Consider the following 20,604-nt stretch of genomic DNA (forward strand, 5'->3'; position numbering starts at 1 on the left):
CAACTGGGAGATGGTCCTCTTCTGCACTGCACAAAGTTTCTTCACTCCAACATACCCCGTGAAGAGTTGGTCCTCCACCCAGAGCACGTTTGCAGCCAAGGCACACTCTTTTTCAGTCCAGGGCTGGCTGCCAGAATAACATTGCAGACTTCGGTAAAAAGGTAGAAAGATATCAACCGATGCCACTCAATCTCCACGCAAGAAGGATTAGAGTTGACAGGTTCGAGTGGAGGACCAATTGCTGCTACTGTGACAGAAGATCCTCCCAAAGGGGCAGCCTGATTGGAGGATCAATGCTCATTTGAAGAAGCTCCAGATGCCCAGTCTGGAGCCACAAGGATGACTTGGGCCTGGTCGTTCCTGAACTTCTTGAGAACTCTGGGCAGGAGTGGTATGGTTGGAAAGGCATACAGGAGGCCTGAGCTCCACTCATGACTAAAAGCAACTCTTAGGGAGAGGCGCCTTGGAAACTCCAGCGCGCAAAACTAATGACATTGTGAGTTTTCTGCAGAGACAAACAGATCTAACCAAGGCTCTCCCCACTGCTGAAAGAGACCTTGCGCCACCTCCAGATGATCATGCCACTCATGATCCGTTAGGCATCGGCGGCTGAGTACGTCCGCCCTGGCGTTAAGGGAACCTGCCAGGTGTTGAACCACCTGGGATATGCCTTGCTGTTCCAGCCATGTCCATTGACGCAGAGCCTCTTGACAGCAAGAGTCCACAACCCCACTCCGCCCTGATTGTTGCAGACTGTAAACACTTGAACTAGCCTTCCTTTGATGGAGGGTAGAAAGGCTTTCAATATTAATCCTCCTGTGAGCTCCACCTCTCTTAGAAGTAACACATCTGTCACTACTGTGAGATCCGATTGGGAAAAAGAAAGAGGTCTGCCTCTGACCCAATCGCTGTTCGTCAGCCAGAGCTACAGATCTTGTGCAGTTCCCTCCAAGATCTGGACCGTGTTGGAGAGATTCCTCTGATGCTGCGCCCCTGGAACTTTAGGTCCCACTGCAGAGCATGCATATGCCATCTGGCATGTGTCACTAGCAGGACCCAGAAGGGCATGAGGCCCAGCAGCCTCACCAAAATTCGTGATAAAGGCTGAAACATCAGTGTCATAGTCTGAATATCCTGGACTCACCATTAAGCCCGAAATTGCACTGTATCCAGAATGGCTCAGATGAAAGTGAGCGACTGAGAGGGAGTCCGGTGTTACTTCGGCAAGTTGATAGTGAATCCCAGCGAATGCAGAAGGTTTGCTATAATCCAGAGATGATAGATAACAGCTTGCGGCGAGCCCGCCATCAGCAGCCAATCACCAAGATAGAGGAAAACTGTCACTCCTGATCTGTGCAGATGAGCTTAGACCACCACTGTCACCTAGGTGAACACCCAAGGCCTACAGGTAAGGGCAAAAGGGAGCACAGTGATCTGAAAATGCTCATGGACTACCTTAAACAGCAGGTAATGGAGATGGGCAGGCAGGACGAGAATGTTGAAATAGGCGTCCTTCAAGCCCAACGCTAGCATTCAGTCTCCCAGGTCCAGGACCTGTGCTAGTGTGAGCATCCTCAATTCTTCTTTTTTTAGGAAGTATTTGAGGGCTCATAGGTCTAGGATAGGACGAAGGCTCTTGTCCTTTTTTGAAGCCATAAAGTAGTAGGAATAGCAACCACAGCCTACTTATGGCTCCAGAACCCTCTTTATGGCTCCCTTGGCCAAGAGAGTCATGGTCATGACTTCCTCCTGGAGTCAAATTAAATGATCCTCCATCAGCTGGTCAAAGGATGGAGGCATGGAGGGGGGGCTGTCTCGAAGGAAAGGGAGTAGCCCCTTTGGACTATCGGGAGGACCTACCTATACAATGTGACGGTCTGCCAGTGATGGAGATTATGGTTGATCCTGAAACCAAATGGACACCCATAGTCTGGAAGGGTGAGGCTAAGAGGGCTTGAAGGCTGAAGCTGCCGGGGGGTGATGGTCTGACCCAACGTCTGGCCACCCGACCCACGTGGTCGGAAGGAACCGTGCCCTCGGCTGCGTAGGGGTTGCTGAACTTGCGCAGTTCAGTGGCTGGGGTATAGCTGGTGTGGCTAAAATTCCCTTTCATAGCCACAAAAGGGGGGAAAGGCAGACTTGGGACATGTGTCCATTGAAAGGCCCAAGAGCTTGGCTGCCGGCCATGAGTCCTTTAAGCACTCCAGTGTCATGTCTGCCTTGTCTCTGAAGAGACAGGTGCCATCAAAAGGCATGTCCATAAGCGACGCCCAGACATCCCCCGAAAAGCGAGATGTTCTAAGCCAGGCATGGCGTCTGACAACCACAGTCGATTAGATCGATCTGCCCAGTGAGTTGGTTGTGTCTAGACAACATCGAATGCAAACTTTGCTGCATTGCTCCCATCTGATATTGCTTGGGAAAGGTTGGCCTGGACCTCCTAGGCGACCTGTGGCAGCACTTGTTCAACGTTTCATCACAGAGTGTGGGAATAATGGTAAGCATGCAGTGTAACCTCGCAAAATATATAATATGGAAATACAGTCAATGTGACAAAAAAAAAGTAAAAATAATAATGCTTCATACTATTTAACCTTCAACTGCCGAACGATTACAATTTAATATAGAAGAGGAACTGTACTTAATCCATCACTGTTACACCCCAGTGATACTTAATTTTTAAACTGTTTGGGGGTGGTAGAATACAGTTAAACGCATAAATAACCCTTAAAATACTTGGCAATTTTAGATATAAATAAAGCTTGAGGGACTTTTGCCATTGTCCACTAGCCTGACAGCAAAAGGCCAATAGATATTTGGGGTTTGAGAGGTTAATGCATTCAATCAGTAGACTCCTGTCACAGCAGCAACTCAGCTAACCTACTTTTAGCCACTGTGTGTTTTATTTTCACCTCACATCACTGTGGTTGGGGAACGTTTTACCAATTAGAAATTCAGGTACTGGTTTTTCGGATACTTTTCTCTTTATAGGACCCAGATAAGCGAGATAATAAACTAACAATGCTTGTAGAACAACATTTATCAGTCCGATCTTTCTAGATATTCTAAGTCTGGGAGACAACTTGTAGTCATCCAGCCTGATTTTGGACTTCCATAGTAAAACTCTTTTGTGTGCTATTACATGTTAACAGAGTGGATGAGGTCATGCATGTACAACACCATATGGTCTAAATGCAGACTAAAGACAGGTTTTGGTGTTTTAGTGCGAAGTTAAATGGAATTCTGTACATGTTCCTTCTTTGTGAGAAAATCAAACACTCATTGAAATCATAAAGCGAGGAAACAAAAGTGATGGTGCAGGTACATAGGCACAAATAAATATTTTAATTCTAAGTAAGTTTTTCAAGGAACACGTTCCAGAAAGGCAGTAAACACTGTAAAACTTGAGAGAGATAAATTAGGTATTTATGCATGAAGGTCCTGCCCATAAATGATAATAAAGAAAAACTTAATAACAGAAACTAAAAAATGGATGCTTTTAAAAAACAATTACCTTGATATAGTGATCCTTTGATCCAGTGATAATGAGATCTTGTCCATTAGAAATTCGATCCACAGTAAGACACATAACTGGGCCTTGATGACCATTGAGCTTTCCGGTTGACTGAAGCCTTTTTTTAAAAAACACAATGAATAAAATTAAGATGTTATTTCTTTTTGGTGTTTGCAGGGAACAGTTAACTTTCATATATATTCAATGTTGTTGCACAACTCATTCTTTAAATATCAGTAGCATTAAAAGTCTCTATTCAAGTGGATGACAGAACTCTTACTTGAAGACCAAGACATGCTTCAACATCACTGACTCACTTCCTCAGATCCTCATTCAGATTTACCCAATTAACATGATCTGACCACCCATGCTCAGATTCATATGCTAATAAATATTGAGTGATTGCCTTACCACAGTGCTAAATTACAAAACCAGTCATCTCCAAGTGCTACTAATGGCATGATGTTTTTTTGAGAGAACCATAAAGTAAAGAACAAGGTACTTACCTTCGGTAACGCATTATCTGATAGAGACAATATCTAGCTGCAGATTCTTTACCTTTGAATTCCCCAGGCATCAGGCTGGATCCGTAAACATTTACTCGTGCAATGCCCTTTGCGTGCGCCGCCGGATGGCTCCATTCGCCTACGCGTTAAGTCAACAGCATCACTGGCGTCGGTTATGACGTATGAGTTACTTACCTTCGGTAACAATGTGTCTGGTAGAGACGTGGTCTAGCAGAAGATTCCTTAACTTAGAATATCCCCAGCCATCAGACTGGATCCAGAAACTTTTTTGCAGCACCTCTGCGCGCCGGGGGACGGCGCCACACGACCCCGCCCTGACGTCATCCACGGACGTGACGTCAGCGAGATCATATAAGTCCCTCTAGGAGCTCTGACGTCAGTTTTCTTCGGAGAAACGTTTCCGCGGAGCCACCAACAAAACTGTGAAGTATGGGAACAGTGTGCGAAGGATGAAAAAACAGTAAAATAAAGAAGGTGGATGGTGCAAAACACCATCATAAAAGACGGTATCAGACACTGTCTACATATAAGTGAAGAAGTAAAGGCAGAGCAAAGCTCTGAGAAGAACCCCGCAAAGCGAAGCATGGACCCCTCCCCCCCCTCCTCCATAAGGCTGAGTAACAAGGGAAGAATATCTCAACAGACAAAGGTAGATTTTTTTTACTACGCAGAACTGTGCCGGCCAACAAGGACGGGGCACAGGAAGAACAACAGTCTACTGCAAAAAGGTATGAAAAGAATAGCACTTCCCATGAAGAAATGGAAGGCCGAAACACAGCTCAGCAGAACCCCAAAGAAGGCAACTTCTAAAGAAGGCAACTATAGAGGAGACGAGAGCCCTGAGTTAATGGAGAAGATGGAAGGGAGGGAAGGCAACAGGAGAAGAATAATCTCCTGATGAAGGTGAATCAAAAGGCCCCGTTTGACAGGAAAGAAGCCACCTGGAGAGAGGTAGCCACATATGGCAATTCTTAAAGGGGGTGTAACCATGTGAACACCCTGGAAGAAGACCAATGGCAACTGAAAGGAGGCAAAGTGGAGAAGCCTACCTGGCAAGGTCCTCGCAGAATGGGGAGGATGGGTAGGCGTTAAGGAATCTGCAGCTGAACAATGTCTCTACCAGATACATCGTTACCGAAGGTAAGTAACTCGTACATCTGATAGATACATCTAGCTGCAGATTCCTTAACTTAGAATAGATACCACAGCCATACCCCAAGGGGGAGGTGGGCCTGCGACAGAACAACATAAAGTGCCAGAAGCACTTAGCTGGCAACACAGTGACGGACTATGGGGAAGGCTGTGGCAGAACAGCCAGAAAGCAACCCAAGTAGCTCGAAAGAGCAAAAGACAATGAAAGACAAGGCATCCCAAAACTACCATAATGGCACAACACCATACCCGTATGAGTATGAGATGTATAAACAGCACAAGCCATATCCCAGAACAGAAGACAGAGTCCAGAACGAAGGAGGAAGAAGGACTACTCCCAGGTCAATGGTGCACTAAGTGGACACCAACCAAAGCTAGAGGATAACAAGAAGAGATGTAACCAGAGCCTACCAGGCTAGCCCACGCAAGGGAGGCCAGAGAGGCCACATCCAGGAAGCGAAGGGCTAGAGGCAGGAACTGAGCAACGTCTCAGAAGTACAGGTGCGACAAAAGACACGCCAAGGTCACACCTAGTTACCAAAGGGGGGACAGGGGCGAAAAGTATCACTCTGAAGCACGCTGATGCCGACCACAACTAAAACATGCACAGTGCAGACAGCCATGGAGACAACAAGGTGGCGTAGCAAAAATGAGCATGGTACTGCCCAACCAGGCAGCTTGAAGGCCAGGTGAGAACTCACCCACGAAATATAGAGGTGCAGCACCTGGGACGACCTGCATCAGAGAAGCTGTCCCGCAGGCACAGCAGACAGAGTAGGGTGACACCCATTGAAAAAGACACATCCGAAAGAAGTGGCCGCAGGGCACCGGAAGAACCTCAGATCTCCAGACCACTTCCTCCAACTGTGAGGGGAAATTCACCCCCCACAGAAGAGGGGGACTGTTTAGTATATGAACACCAAGAAAGGAGCATTGTGAAGCGGGGGACCACCCCAGGGAGTGGAACGCAAGGAACCCTTATTGCCAAAGATGCAGGAAAAGGCACCGAAGTGAACTTAAACATACTAAGAAAAGACACTGCTGTGCAGAACGAGGGCAATAAGCACTGAATTGCTCCTAGAAACACAGAGACATAGGACCAGACCTCGCAGTAGGGAAGAGAGGTGGAGATGTAGAAAAAAGGAATACCCCACGGGCAATCCTTTGATATATATGTATATAGCAAAGGGGTGAGCCACGACCACGCAACTACAGGTGCCGTAGGAGGAACCCACCTAGTGCTCCTGTGGAAGGAGAATGAGGCACAAATGCAAGACTCAAGCAAGGCGAACCATGGCGTATAGGAGATAGCACCAAAAGGCACAACACTGAATACTGTGCAACTGTAAGATAATGGCGTCAGTGGACGTAGACAGCCCAAAGGGACCTCCATGCCCGCCTGACGCATAGCAGAGCTATATAACAGCATACAGGTACCCCACATGGAGTATGGCACACCCCCAAAAACAACGGGGAAACACCGATTTAGGGCAACCCACAGTCAGACAGAGGACAGAACACAATCAACCTGTGGCACACCGCCACCGTAGGCTTACAGTCAGCCTAAACAATGCATAGTGCAACTGGTGGATGCTTAATAAAAGGGTAACCACCCCAAACATGTCAAATGAAGACCTGCGGAATACAGACCTATGGGGGGAAGGCGAAAGCGCTGCAAGGAGGCGCTGAACTGCAGAATTGGTGTGGGCATCAAACAAAAGGACCCCATCAAAGGGTAGGTCAACAAGACGTTCCTGGATATTCTCCAGGAAGACGCACTCCCACAACCACTGATACACCTTATGCACCAAGATTAAGCTGTATTAGAATGAGCAATGGTGTTTAAAAGTTGATATATGTCTGTGTAAACGGAGTACAAGTATACAGACCCATTTTGGCTTGCCTTTTGGCCAATCCCTTTCGTTGTTTTGTCTTGTGTTTTGTGGGTCACGGCTGTGCCCACTTGTTATTGATTGTTTCTTAAACGCTACTTATTGAAAAATATTATGAAAATAAATTCTTGTCCGGCTGGACAAATGTCATACTTTCTATTTAGCGTATGAGTATCTCCCCTTGTTTATTCTTTTAGAATAGGGACCACTGTTCTTTATAATATGCCATCCCGCAACCAAGCATGGCGCTGTAGGGCAACCAAACCAGCCATAGCTCGGCCTAAGGAATCCGCAGTATCCAAGGCCGAGCAGATTGTAAATTCCACCAAATCACAGCCATCACGGAGAAGATAAAGGAGGACAACACGAGCGCCCTCAGAGGTGGCCGATAGAAGAGACTCGGCAGAGTTCCAAAGGGCAGAAGTAGCCAGAGCCAAGACACACATTGTATTTAGTGAGCGAAGAGCTGCGCTAGTGGAGGCGAAAATATTACGACCCCACGACTCCAGCCATCTGGACTCGCAGGAGGGAGGAAGCAGCAGCTGAGGCAAGGAAGAGAAAGCAGTTTGCAGAACAAACCCCATAACATCTGGGTGAACAAATAAGCAAACTGGATCATGTGGAGCAGGACGGTGGCGAGGCAAGATAGAACGAGCCACCGGATCACCATAAGCTGCTCGAGCCCAGGTGCCCAAAAGGGCATCATAAAGAGAAGCTTCGAAAGTCAGAAGTGGCTCTACATTCCCCGAACGTGGTGGAGGACATCCAGCAGAGGGTCACCGGGCAGGGGGACCGAAGGGTGCATACTGAGAACATGAGCGGCCAAGGAGACAACCCTAATGAACGCTGCACCGGCCTCAGTAGCCCTCTGAGGAGGGGACAGCAACTCATCCGTGGGTGAGGGCTGTAAACTAAGTCTCGCACCCCAAGGAGGTTGACCAATGAATTGAGGATGCGACCAATGCCCAAAAGAAGGAAGCCCCATTGACAAATAAGCATCCTGATGGGACTCCTGAGGAGACAGGGAGACCGCCAGGGCCACACATTCCAAAGGGGGGGGGGGGGGGAGAAAGGCAAGGACAGCTCCAGTATCGCAGTACGTTGAGGCGATGCCGAACTCCCCCCAGAAGCCTCCGGAGAGGAGTCAAGAATCCGGTGTCGGGGCGGCGCCAGGGCAACTTCAGTTGGCGCCGACCCTACCCCGTCCGGCGCCGACTCGGCCCCATCTGGCACCGACTATGCCTCAACCACGACAAGCTCAGTTTCCAAAGAAGGGTACAGCGCCGGAGCCGGGGAGGCAAGCCTATGGCACCGGAACGGCGCGGACTCCGCCTCAACCACAACAGGCTCCGACTCCGAGGTAAGGAATGGAGTCGGAGCCGGGGAGGCAAGTCTACGGCGCCGGACCGGCACCGACCCCGCCTCCTGACAGGCAGCCGCCTGTCAGGAAGGCAGAGGTAGACTCAAAGCAAAGCTTTGAGCACCAGTAACCACATGCGACGCCACGGGGAGCCCCACAGAACTATGTGGCGTGGCAGGGGTGCTATGGGTCGGAGGGGGGGACCCAGCCGTACCGTGCCCTGACGCCGCCGTTTCTCCATCATCCCTAGAGGCCAGGGGCTCATTCGGCGCCTTGGCCGAACCCACCGGCGAGTCCGCCGGAGGCCCCCATGTAGTGGAGGCACCGAGGATGCCCCAGGGAGAGGAGAGGACCCAAGGGAGGCCTGCAGAGCTGCGGCATAAGCCTCCATCTGGGTTCGAGTCGCTCCTTGCCAGGATAAGGCAGCTAGGGGAGGGACGACTCCTGTGGGTGCACGTCCGGAGGATTCCGGGAACTAGTGCCCCCGACAACAGAAGAAAGGGAGGTCAAGGACCTCGGTGACATGCGCCGTGACTTAACCGGGAGGGGCGAACAACGCACCTGGGAACCGTGGGGGCAACCGACGCTGCAAATGGAACCCACAGCCACCGGGACCTGCCGTCGATGAGGAGGCCGGGGGCCGAGACGACTCCGACCGGGACAGGTGAGCCGAAGGCAGCTTTATCCTGCGCTTCCACCGGGACTTCGGCTTGAGGTGTTGGCAGGCGTCGCAATCCGTCGAGTCGTGGTGTTCGCCCAGACACCACATCCAGATAAGGTGTTGGTCCGTCGCGGAAATTTACAGCGAACAGGAGGTATACGTTTTAAAGCCCGAATGCATTGCACACTGTTCCAGACGCAAAGTGTCAAAAAGGGGCCTGAAAACAGACCAAAGTAACCGCTTACTCTGGATCCGCGTTGCATGTGGAAAAGAAGGAGTCAGACTTATATGACCTCACTGACATCACGTCCGTGGACGACATCAGGGCGGGGTCAGCACTGTCCCCCGGCATGCAGAGGTGCTGCTGCTGCAAAAAAAAATCTGGATCCAGTCTGATGCCTAGGTATATTCGAAGTTAAGGAATCTGCAGCTAGATGTCTCTATCAGATGTAGCGGTCACCTATATAGGTGCCACCCAGGTATGCGCACATCAGTAATTTTCATTTTTCCACAGCAAAAGCGCACAACCATGAAGTGACTGATGGAAACATGTACCAAAACCAGGGGCCCTAAAAAAGGGAGTAACTTTAGCCCTAAAAAATCAGTCTGCAAAGTCCTGCAGGATCTAACAGGCAAAATGCCTGTCCTTGCAGACCGGACTGTCCAGGCAATAGTGCTTGGCAAACATGTCCAAAGATGCCCACGTTGCTGCCTGACAGATGTCCAGGATTGGGACACCCCGAACTAAGGCCATAGTGGCAGCCTTTCCCCTGGTGCTGGTGGAATGGCTCTTAATCCCTCAGGGAACTTCTAGCAGATTTTAATGCAGAGAACGACCCAGCAAGAAATTATCTTTTACTGCCCTGCCCGAACCTGCTTAGCTCCCATGTACCTCACAAAGAGTTGGTCACCACCTGGAACTCTTTTGTAGGGTCAAGGTAGAACAACAACACTCTTTGTGTTGCGGGGAGCAAAGAAGGTGGGCAGAGTGATGAATTGACTCAGATGGAATGGGGTCACCACCTTCAGAAAGAATGAAGCACCACTGTATCTGGAAAAGACATCATGCAGGGAGGTGTACAAGATAGTGACTGCAACTCACTAACCCTCTGGGTAGATGTTATCGCCACCAGAAAGGATGTCTTGATGGTAAGCAGCCACAGGGGACACTTGTGCAGAGACTCGAAAGGAGCACACATGGGAAACATTGAGGATCAAATTAATGTCCCACGTTGGCATAACAAAGGGCCTAGGCGGAAACAAGTGAGCCATCCCCATCAACAACCTATTTACAATAGGAGACCTAAAAAGAGAGGGTTGGTCTGGCAGCTGCAAAAAAGCGGATATAGCAGAAAGATAACCCTTAAGAGTAGCCAAAGCAGAGCCCTGCTGGGCAAGGGTAAGAATAAACAGAAGAACAGTAGAAAGAGAAGCAGATAGAGGGTCAATAGACATTTCTGTACAGTATGGTACAAACTTTTGCCAACTGCAGGCGTATACCAACTAAGTGGAGGGCCGCCTGGCCGCCAAAATAACGTTGCAAACTTCAGGAGGAAGGCCAAAAGACATCAACTTCTGCTACTCAATCTCCACGCATGGAGGCAAAGAGTAGACTGGTTGAGCGGAGGATCCTCTCCTCCTGCTGCAACAGAACATCCTCCTGAAGGGGCAGCCTGATCGGAGGATCGATGCTCATTTTCAGAAGCTCCGGATACCATACTCTCCTTGCCAAGTACGGAGCCACAAGAATGACTTGGGCCCGGTCGCTCCTGATCTTCTTCAGAACCATGGGCAGAAGAGGTATGGGCGGAAAGGCGTACAACAGGCCTGAGCTCCACTTGCAAACAAAAAGTGCACCATGTGATAGCCGCCTTGGAAACTCCAGCGCGCAGTATTGCTGACACAGCGCGTTCCCTTCGGCGACAAACAGATCTAAACAAGGTTCTCCCCACTGCTGAAAGAGTCCTTGCGCCTTCTCAGACTGGAGATGCGATTTGTGATCCGCTAGGCACTGACAGCTGAGTTCATCTGCCCTGGCATTCAGAGAACCTGTCAGGTGTTGAACCACCATGGTTATACCCTGCTGTTCCAGAAATGTCCAGAGACGCAGGGCCTCTCGACAAAGGGTTCATGACCCACCCCGCCCTGCTTGTTACAGTACCATACGGTGGTGGTGTTGTGAACACCTGCACTAACTTATCCTTGACAGAGGTAAGAAATGCTTTCAGTGCCAACTGAATCGTTGAAGCTCAAACAAATTAATGTGGAGCCTCTGCTCCGAAAACACCAGTGTCCTCTGATCTCTACTTCTCCCAGATGGCTTCCCCGTCCCAGATGTGATGCATCTGTCACGACTGTAAGATGTGGTTGGGGAAGGGACCCAATTGCGCTTCGCAAACCACCACTGCAGATCTCATGCAGTTCCTTCCAAGATCTGGACCAAGTCAGTGAGATTTCCCTGATGCTGCGCCCACTCAACTCATATCATCATGAATTCCAAACATTTGGTTGTTGGTGATTTGTAATCTGATAGACATCTCATTCAGTTACAGAGTGATTTGCATTTGATGTCATTATTATTGTTATGTTTTGATTCACAAAGACATGCCCCTGAATTCATTAGAAATCAGACTGCAAAGTTTTCTCCAAACTATTTTTTTGAGAAATCGAAAAGAAGAACCTTTTACCTTAGAGAATAATTTAGCACGGTCAAACTGGCAGTCGAGAAAACTTCCCTAACTCGTCAATCTTTTTGGATTCCTTATCTGGAGAAGCAGTAGGTAGTAGTGTTCACTTTGCTCCCTGTAACCTCCATGACGCTGCTCTCCAGAGTAGATATTGCGCCAGAAAGTGTGAAGTAGCAGGAACAGACCTGTGGCACCAAGCAATCAGGAAGCCACAGGTAGAGCTGAAGACAGTTTGTTCTAGGCAGCCATAAAAGTCTTATTCAGAGCTCCATTAAATAGCAGTAATGGATTAGTAGTTGGCTGTTCAGCTTGCAGTCAGTAAGCTCGCTGAGGCCCTCATTAGGGGTAACTATAAATCCATTTACTCTGCATACAGCCAATGCAACGGACATGCAATTTCTAGTAGGGCAGCACATGGGCAAATTCAAATCAATTTTAGAAGTGTCGTAGATACTTGCATTCTGTTGGTTGAGGGGCTCTTTGTTACAGGAAACCTATTCAAGCCTCTACGCAGTATCAGTCAGAACGGAAAATGGCTTGCAACCTCTGATAGAGTTGGCACTGACACAAGAGAAAAGTAGTGTACACTTCCCAAGCTACAGGTCCTCTTTAGTTAATTTGTAGGGTGACATAAGTTGAGGTCCGGCTGAAGTAGACGTTGCATCAGACACTGAGATCAGGGTAGAGTTTGGAACTGGTACCACTGTAGCAGAGGTTAGCGTCAAGTTGGGCACCAGTGTCGGGCCTAAAACAAAGGTGTTGATGTGCAGCTTGCCGTCCGCTGAGGGCAAAACTGAGGCTGAGCGGGGTCAGTTTGAGCCAGTTTTCGGCCCTGCTGGGAGAATTCAAACTGCAAGCCCAAGTGGGCCTTTGGCTCATCTCCACCTGGAGTAATAACAGCATCGCATTTTTTGAAAATGTCAATCAGTGTCCGTTGTACTTGGCCCTCTTTACAGGATCACCCCCAAATGTTTGCCTTCACCCTCCTGTTTTCTGAAAGCGATTTTGTTGGCTTTTAGGACCCTGTGCACCTTACCACTGCTAATCAGTGCTAAAGTTCTTGTGCTCTCTCCTCTAAACATAGTAAAATTGGCTACACCCAATTGGCACATTTAATTTTCTTGTAAGTCCCTGGTAAAGTAGTATGCTACTAATGGTCCTGCAGCACTGTTGTGCCACCCACTTGAGTAGCTCTTTTAAATATGCGTCAGGCCTGCCACTGCAGCTTGTATGTGCATTTTTAAACTTTTTCTTTGTATTGTGGCAATTATTATTTTTGTATCTTGATTGTATACAGTTGTTTTCTATGTTATTTTTGGACCAATTGTTTTTAATGATGAATCTGGTTCAATGGATGAAAAACGATATTAACAAATGTCGCTAGAATTTTAGGTGTATTTTATAAAATATGTATGAGATCCTAAATATTGTGGTTGGAACATAATTGTTTTTTTACATCAAATTTATATCTATTTTTGTGTGCTGATGATAAAGTATCCACAGGCGAAAGTTTTGATTTTAACAATAAATCCAGGGGAAAAACATCTGTTTTGGTGCAGTTTTAAATTGCCATTTCGACCTGGCAAAATAAACCTTTTGTCAGGCCTAAACCTTCCTTTTTATTACATATAAGTCATCCTTAAGGTAAGCTCTACACAGCCCTTAGTGCAGGGTGCAATGTATTTAAAAAGTGAGACTTACTTTTACATGTCCTGGTAGTGAAGCACTCATAAATTGGTTTTTCACTATTGTGAGGCTTACTTCTCTCACAGGATAATATTGAGTAACTGTATTACATCTAATAAGTGATAACTTTTAAATGGAAGCAGGTAGGAATATCGAGTTTGGTATCTAAAGAATTGTAATTAAGAATTGTAATTTAAAACACTTTTTAATGTTAAAGTCGGACTGTAAGTTATGATTCTGAAAATGCCACGTTTAGAAAGTTCCTGAAGCCAATACAGGGGTATGTCCTATATTGGTAGCCAAATGGGGCGTGATGAAAGTTTTACAAACCTGGCTACCATTTTTATCATGCTGCTAATTATTTTAGCAGGGTGAGGGCCAACATTTGTAATTCTTGGTCCTGGCCTAATTATTTCGCCATGATTTATACATTTTATAGAAACATTTTAACAATTTTATAAGTCTGAAACATGAAGTGATACACGGTTTAGTTCAAATCAATGTTGCTCTGTACAAATATTCTAAAAGGTCAAAACGTAAAACATTCAAAAACAGTGCATTTGTGAAATGAAACAATTGTGCTTAAATTCAGTGCCTATATAAACCATACAATCATTTATGAAATTTCACCAGTTTATAATTTGTACATCAATTCAACAAAGGAGCACTCTCATTAAACCCAATAGGTTTCCTCTTTTAGAGAGTTGCTCTCCTTGAGGAGAAAATTCGGTGTCTGTGGAGATAAATTAATGTTCATGGTCCCTCTACAGAATCTGTGATTAATTTAATTAATCTCCCTCAAGGATTTTAAGAAGAAAAAGAAAGTGCCGATGCGTTTCAAATCCCTGTTTTACTCAAAGGATTATCTTCAGGGCAATAACACGGTGTAATCAGAGTTCTATTGGTGAACAATCTTCCTGACTGAAAGTTAAAGCTTCTTTAGCAGGTTCAGATTTTTTTTGTGTTGCCGTCAATTTATAAACAATATATAGGATTGCTTTATGTCCGATCTGGATGTATGACGTTACAACGCAGGCTATTACAACGCCTGCCTTTACAACGCCTGCCTTTACAACGCGGTTTTTACATCGCATACCATTACAACGCATAGCGCTTTTGGGTGTTGGATAGTGAATAGTGAATAGTTTAATTCACTATTCCAAGTCCAGTCCCCGTGGACACTAGGGAAGGTTATTGGATAGTAAATTAACCTATTCCCTATCCTAGAGCGCCCCCCAGCGCAATGCATTGTAATAGTTTGCGTTGTAATGACCGCGTTGTAATGGTAGTGCGTTGTAAAAGTTTCGTTGTAAGTGATGTTTACCGTCCGATCTTGTTTGGAACGCAACAGGCCTCTCAGTTACACTGTGTGTTTGCTTGACATGAAATGCCGATTCGTTTGGTGCTCGTGTTCAGTTCAAGATCCTTCGGGATTGCTACATTGTGTCTGGGCTCTGTTCGGGGCCCTGAAAGCCCTCAGTCACGCTTGTAGAATTTAATTTTGAATTTACACTATGAGCTTTGCAGGCTTCCTCTGGAATTCACTCTCACTGCCTGCTGAATCCTTCGTGTCTGAGATCTGGGCCTAAATCCATTGTTGTTTTGCTCACCACACCACCCCAGTTCAGACATAGCCATTTGCAAATCAGCTCTGACCCTGTGCCTCATGGGAACAGTCCAGCCCGAACTGCCAAGCCATGTCTTCCCTGGACCGGAATCAAGCATCCTAGGACAGGTTTCTGGCTATCAGCCGTCTTCAGCCAGGATAGCTTGACTCCAGTGGCGCAGAGAGCACGTGTCTCACGTCTGAGCATACCCGTCCCACTCAGGGTGACAAATGCAAAAACAACAGTTGATGGACAGAATGCAGAACAATGGCATACATTCACCCCAGTACAGAGATCTGGGCATAAATCCATCGGTTTTTTGCTCACCAAACCACCCCAGTTCAGACATGGCCATATGCAAATCAGCCTTGACCCTGTGCATCATGGGAACAGTCCAGCCCGTATTGCCAAGTCATGTCTTCCCTGGACCGGAATCAAGCATCCTAGGACCGGTTTCTGGCTATCAGCCGTCTTCAGCCTGGATAGCTTGGCTCCAGTGGCGCAGAGAGCACGGGACTCACGTCTGAGCATACCCGTCCCACTCGGGGTGACAAAAGCAAAAACAACAGTTGATGGACAGAATGCAGAACAATGTCATACATTCACCCCAGTACAGAGATCTGGGCCTGAATCCATTGGTTTTTTTGCTCACCACACCACCCCAGTTCAGACATGGCCTTATGCAAATCAGCCTTGACCCTGTGCCTCATGGGGACAGTCCAGCCCGAACTGCCAAGCCATGTCTTCCCTGGACCGGAATCAAGCATCCTAGGACTGGTTTCTGGCTATCAGCCGTCTTCAGCCAGGATAGCTTGACTCCAATGGTATCGCTTTGTTCACCCTGAGTTGGCAGGGTATGCCCAGACGTGGGTCCCTTGCTCACTCTGCCACTGGATTCAAGATAGCCTGGCTGATGAGGGTTATGAACCTGAAACCGGTCCCAGGATGCCTGTTTCCGGTCCAGGGAAGACATGGTTAGGCAGTTCGGGCTGGACTGTTCCCATGAGGCACAAGGTCAGACTGATTTGCATATCGCCATGTCTGAACTGGGGTGGTGGAGTGAGCTAAAGAATGGTGATGGATTAAACCCAGCTCAGTTGACTGGGGGTGAGTGTTTGATTTGCCCAAACGCTCCGTCCACCATCCCCTTTGGTATCCCTACTATAGGGAGCCCGTTGGGTATTGCACTGCCGACCCAAAGAGGAGCAGCCCAGATGATGAAGCATGACACCTGCAATGGTGTGTGAGGGCATTACTAGCCAACATATGGATTCCCAGTACTGACCCCACTTGGGGCACCTGTGAACCCTGTTTATTCTGACTCTGCACTCTCTGACTCTAGAGGAAAGGCATATCCTGTTTTTGCTAAACTGTATGCTGCTTCGAAACGCAACAGTGTAACGTGAGACCAGTTGCCCTGGTCTTACCTGACGCTCCCTGAACCTCTGACATTGCCGGGCCACCGTCCAGAAGGCTGCTGTAGCTGCGTGGCTCCTGTGATACCGCCACTGTACCAAGGCAAAGGACTCCAGTTCCCAGCTTCCCTCGGCGCCCCGGCGCCCAGCAGCACGTCATCAGCTGTGCACCAAGAGGGGCTTTAAATCGAGGAGAGCGCCAACGCAGCGCGGGACGCTTCGTGCTCTTTTTTTCTCTCTAGTTGCCCAGGTCTTACCTGACGCTCCCTGAACCTCTGACATTGCCGGGCCACCGTCCAGAAGGCTGCTGTAGCTGCGTGGGTCCTGTGATACCGCCACTGCACCAAGGCAAAGGACTCCAGTTCCCAGCTTCCCTCGGCACCCCGGCGCCCAGCAGCACTTCATCAGCTGTGCGCCAGGAGGGGCTTTAAACCAAGGAGAGCGCCAACGCAGTGCGGGACGCGTCCGGGCGTGGCAGGCGAAGCCCGGGCCAACGGCGGGCCCGTCCGGCGCCCGTCAAAGCCCGGATAAGGCTGGGCTGGGCCACATCTCTTGGCTTGTTCCGGGAACCCAAGTAAGCAAATTCGGACTCCTGTGACATTGGACAAAAGGGGACATTTCTATTATAATAAGATACATTTTGAAAACGTGAAGGCATGTGGGGCTTTTAGGGGGCTAGGCCACGGGACCTAATATTGTGTATTCTGAATCCTAGTGGTAATTTAATATATGTCTTACTAGTAATTAAGTCGGTAGATCTCTCATTATGTTAATTAAGATCATGAGTAAGACGATTCGCAAGGGGGGAAATGGGGCAGGTGTTCTAGATACTTTGGATGCTTTCCTTGTTAGGGCTGAGAGCTTGCTAATGCATGAAATACAGCTAACTGAGCGGAGGCTTTCTGTAGAGCTGTTAGAAGGCGACCTCAGGGGAGGGCAGGAAGTGTACCTGACCACCCTGGGACCCACCTCCCTAGTTACAAAGACGAGCACTGGCGGGAGACTTCTCAGGGGGGAGAGTCTCGAATCTAGGATCGTACACACTACACAAGTACCACACGACAAAGAGACACCACACCGTAGCTTCTTGAGAACGTTTCTTTATCTCGTGATTCAAAGGATCTTTATGATCGACAAAGGCAGGTAGATGCAACTAGAGCAAGGGCTCAAAGAGTCTCGGTCAGGGTAGGGGTAGCAGGACAGTCTTAAGGGATCAGTGTCAATATCGGTGCGTATCCGGCGCACAGCTCTCAATCCTCGAGCCGGGGGATACGATGCGGTCTTTGGGGTCCAGCCGGACCAGGAGAGTCAGGGAGCCGCGAGTCACTCAGCAGGGCTCAAGCACGATGTCGGAGGTCTTACGATCTTCAGGGGAGCCGCGAGTCACTCAGCAGGGCCCAAGCACGATGTCGGAGGTCTTGCGATCTTCAGGGGAGCCGCGAGTCACTCAGCAGGGCTCAAGCACGATGTCGGAGGTCTTACGATCTTCAGGGGAGCCGCGAGTCACTCAGCAGGGCTCAGGTGTTCCAAAGTTGCAAGGGAGCAGCGAGTCACTCAGCAGGGCTCAGGTGGTTCCAGCAGAAGTCCTTCTCTGCCAAGCGAGCCGCGACCACGTCAGCAGGGCTCTCGTCGTTCCAGAATCGGATCTGCCGATAGTCCCGGAGCATCCCCAGTTATAGGACGACTCCTCTCTGAGTTCTGGTATCCTGGGGTCTTAGCACCTGGGGGGCGCTTGTTGGAGTTTCCTGCCACGCGGCCCTTTGATCCATTCATGTCAGGTTCGGGAGGGGTCCCAGACACACAGCAGGCGTGGAGCCAGCCCTCAGGGTGGCCGGAGGGCGATTGAAACCCATCTCTCGAGGGGAGGTTGGAGGTGTGAGAGAAACTGCTCCTCCATCTCTCACTCAAGGGGAGCGCGCTGTCCTCCAGCCAAGGTGGCGCCTCTCTGCCTGGGCCGCGCTGGATCGGGCGGACATCTTAGGGGCCGGCAAGTGGGCACGGACGGGGAAGTCCGGGGACGTGTGTGTGTAACATGGAGGGAAGGGTCGGCTAGGCTGGGGGACTCAGGGGTCTGTTGTGGTGTAAAGCTCGGAAGGGTGTTGCTACGGGTCAGGGAGGACCACGCCACGAGGCCAGGTCTAACAAGAGCCAAGACCATCACTGCCTCCGCCAACTTCAGCTCCGACGAGTGAGGCAAATATAATTACAGCAACGTGTTCTAGCCCAAAAAATCCTTGTCCATCCCTATCCGAACAGGACACCCCAGGGAATTTAAATATTGCTGTCCCCCTGCCCAATGATGGTCCATTCTCCGCCACACACACGCTCCGAGCAATGTAAATCCACATATGGTACCACAAGGAAAGTCCAGTCCAGGAAAAGGAAGACATGCAGTGCTCCTAAAACGAGTATTCAGAATTCTAAACAGCCAAAGAATAGGAATCACGCGCCCATTCCAAGAAGCCCTATGATGACACTTAGACCCTTAGAGGGGGAAGGGGGACAGCCTATTCGGCATTTGCTAGAGGGTTCTTGATATGGGTAAGAGCGGGGATTCCCTTCCAGGTCACGATTCAGGCTATTGACCCAGACGGCAGATATGTGGCGGTAGAGGGGAGACTGTATGGCAGGGAGGTGGTGCTCTGCAGTGTTTATGCCCCGAACATAGATCAGTCCCGATTCTTCGACACATTATCCGGCGCATTAGCACATTATTTGGCGGGTCCGATAATATTGGGGGGAGACTTTAATTCAATTACTGACACCACACTAGATAGATCGCACCCACCACTAGTTGAGTCCCCGGTACGCAGAGTAGCAAGACAGAGGGTGGAATGGCAGGACAGATGGGGGCTGCTTGACATATGGAGAGGACACCACCCTGGGGAGAGGGATTATTCTTTCTTTTCCACGCTCCATGAATTGCATGTTAGAATTGATACAATCCTATGCGACTGCACGATAGCTCCTTTGGCGACACACTCTGAATACTTGGCTAGGACCATTTCTGATCATAACCCCCAACTGCTTTCCATTCACTGGCAGCAGGTGAGGACCGCGATCCCTAATTGGAGATTAAACCCAGAAACATTAGAAGACCAGGTTTTTAGCTCAGATTCGGGAGGGTGTCGAACACTATTTCACTGCAAATACAGGGACGGCGTCCACAAGAGGTATAGAATGGGATGCTTTCTGTTCAGCAACAGGTCGTCAGCATACAATGAGATAAATTGCTGATCTCCTCCGCACATGATGCCCCCGTATGTCGTCCCCATTCTAGCCCGAATAGCCAGAGGCTCAATTGCCAGCGCGAATAATAGAGGTGAAGGTGAACACCCCTGTCTCGTTCCCCTCTTTACCGGATATTCTGCCGATATTACTGAACCCAAACGCACCCTGGCGGTAGCCGAGGAGTATAAGACTTTCATCCATCTTCGAAACTGAGGACCTAGGCCGAACTTCTCCAGTACCCTATCCAAGTACTCCAATTCCAGGCTGTCAAATGCCTTTTCTATGTCTACGGACAACACAGCTGGCATCTCATCCACATTCAGATCGCTCCCTAATACTCTCATAAGGCGGCGGATATTAGCCGATGTATTCCTAGTGGGAATAAACCCATTTTGGTCCTCATGGATTAGTGCCGTCATATGTGGCAGCAGTCTCGTGGCCAATATGCGGCTCAGAATTTTATAGTCCACCGTCAGCATGGACAGTGGTCTGTAGGAGGTCACGTCAGTGCTCTCTCTCCCAGGTTTCAGCAGGGGGACGACCAGCGCCTCCCTCATGGACCCGAGTAGGTGGCCCTGCTCCACTGCCTCGTTATAGACTTCCTGCAGGTGGGGCGCCAGAATGTTAATATATGCAGGTTCGAAGGGTGACTAATCTTGGTGGAATTGGCGCTTCACGATATATAGGCTAATATCTACACTGATGATTATGTATGTCGTTGGGTGCCTAGGCATGGGTTGTCATCCTAACCCACCAGTAATCCACGGATTAAAGTTAATAAGTACAGAACCTATCACACCAACAGAAATGATTCAACAAAGATTTGTAATACAGTATTTTCAAATTCAACAAAAAATACACGAATGAAGAGA

General features: G+C 48.7%; 1 protein-coding gene across 9 annotated transcripts in view; it reads right to left on the reverse strand.

Moving 5' to 3' along the window:
* The window catches only part of KIF21A (kinesin family member 21A), an 820,176-nt gene that overhangs the window by 74,505 nt on the left and 725,067 nt on the right, over nt 1-20,604 (reverse strand). For all 9 annotated transcript variants that reach the window (XM_078679965.1, XM_078679910.1, XM_078679946.1 and 6 more), the window contains one exon: nt 3,515-3,632. In XM_078679965.1, coding sequence (XP_078536091.1) covers nt 3,515-3,632 — 118 coding nt within the window. The remainder of the gene's footprint in view (nt 1-3,514; nt 3,633-20,604) is intronic.

Source organism: Lissotriton helveticus, chromosome 1_1 (assembly GCF_964261635.1).
Source record: "Lissotriton helveticus chromosome 1_1, aLisHel1.1, whole genome shotgun sequence".
Classification (NCBI taxonomy): domain Eukaryota; kingdom Metazoa; phylum Chordata; class Amphibia; order Caudata; family Salamandridae; genus Lissotriton; species Lissotriton helveticus.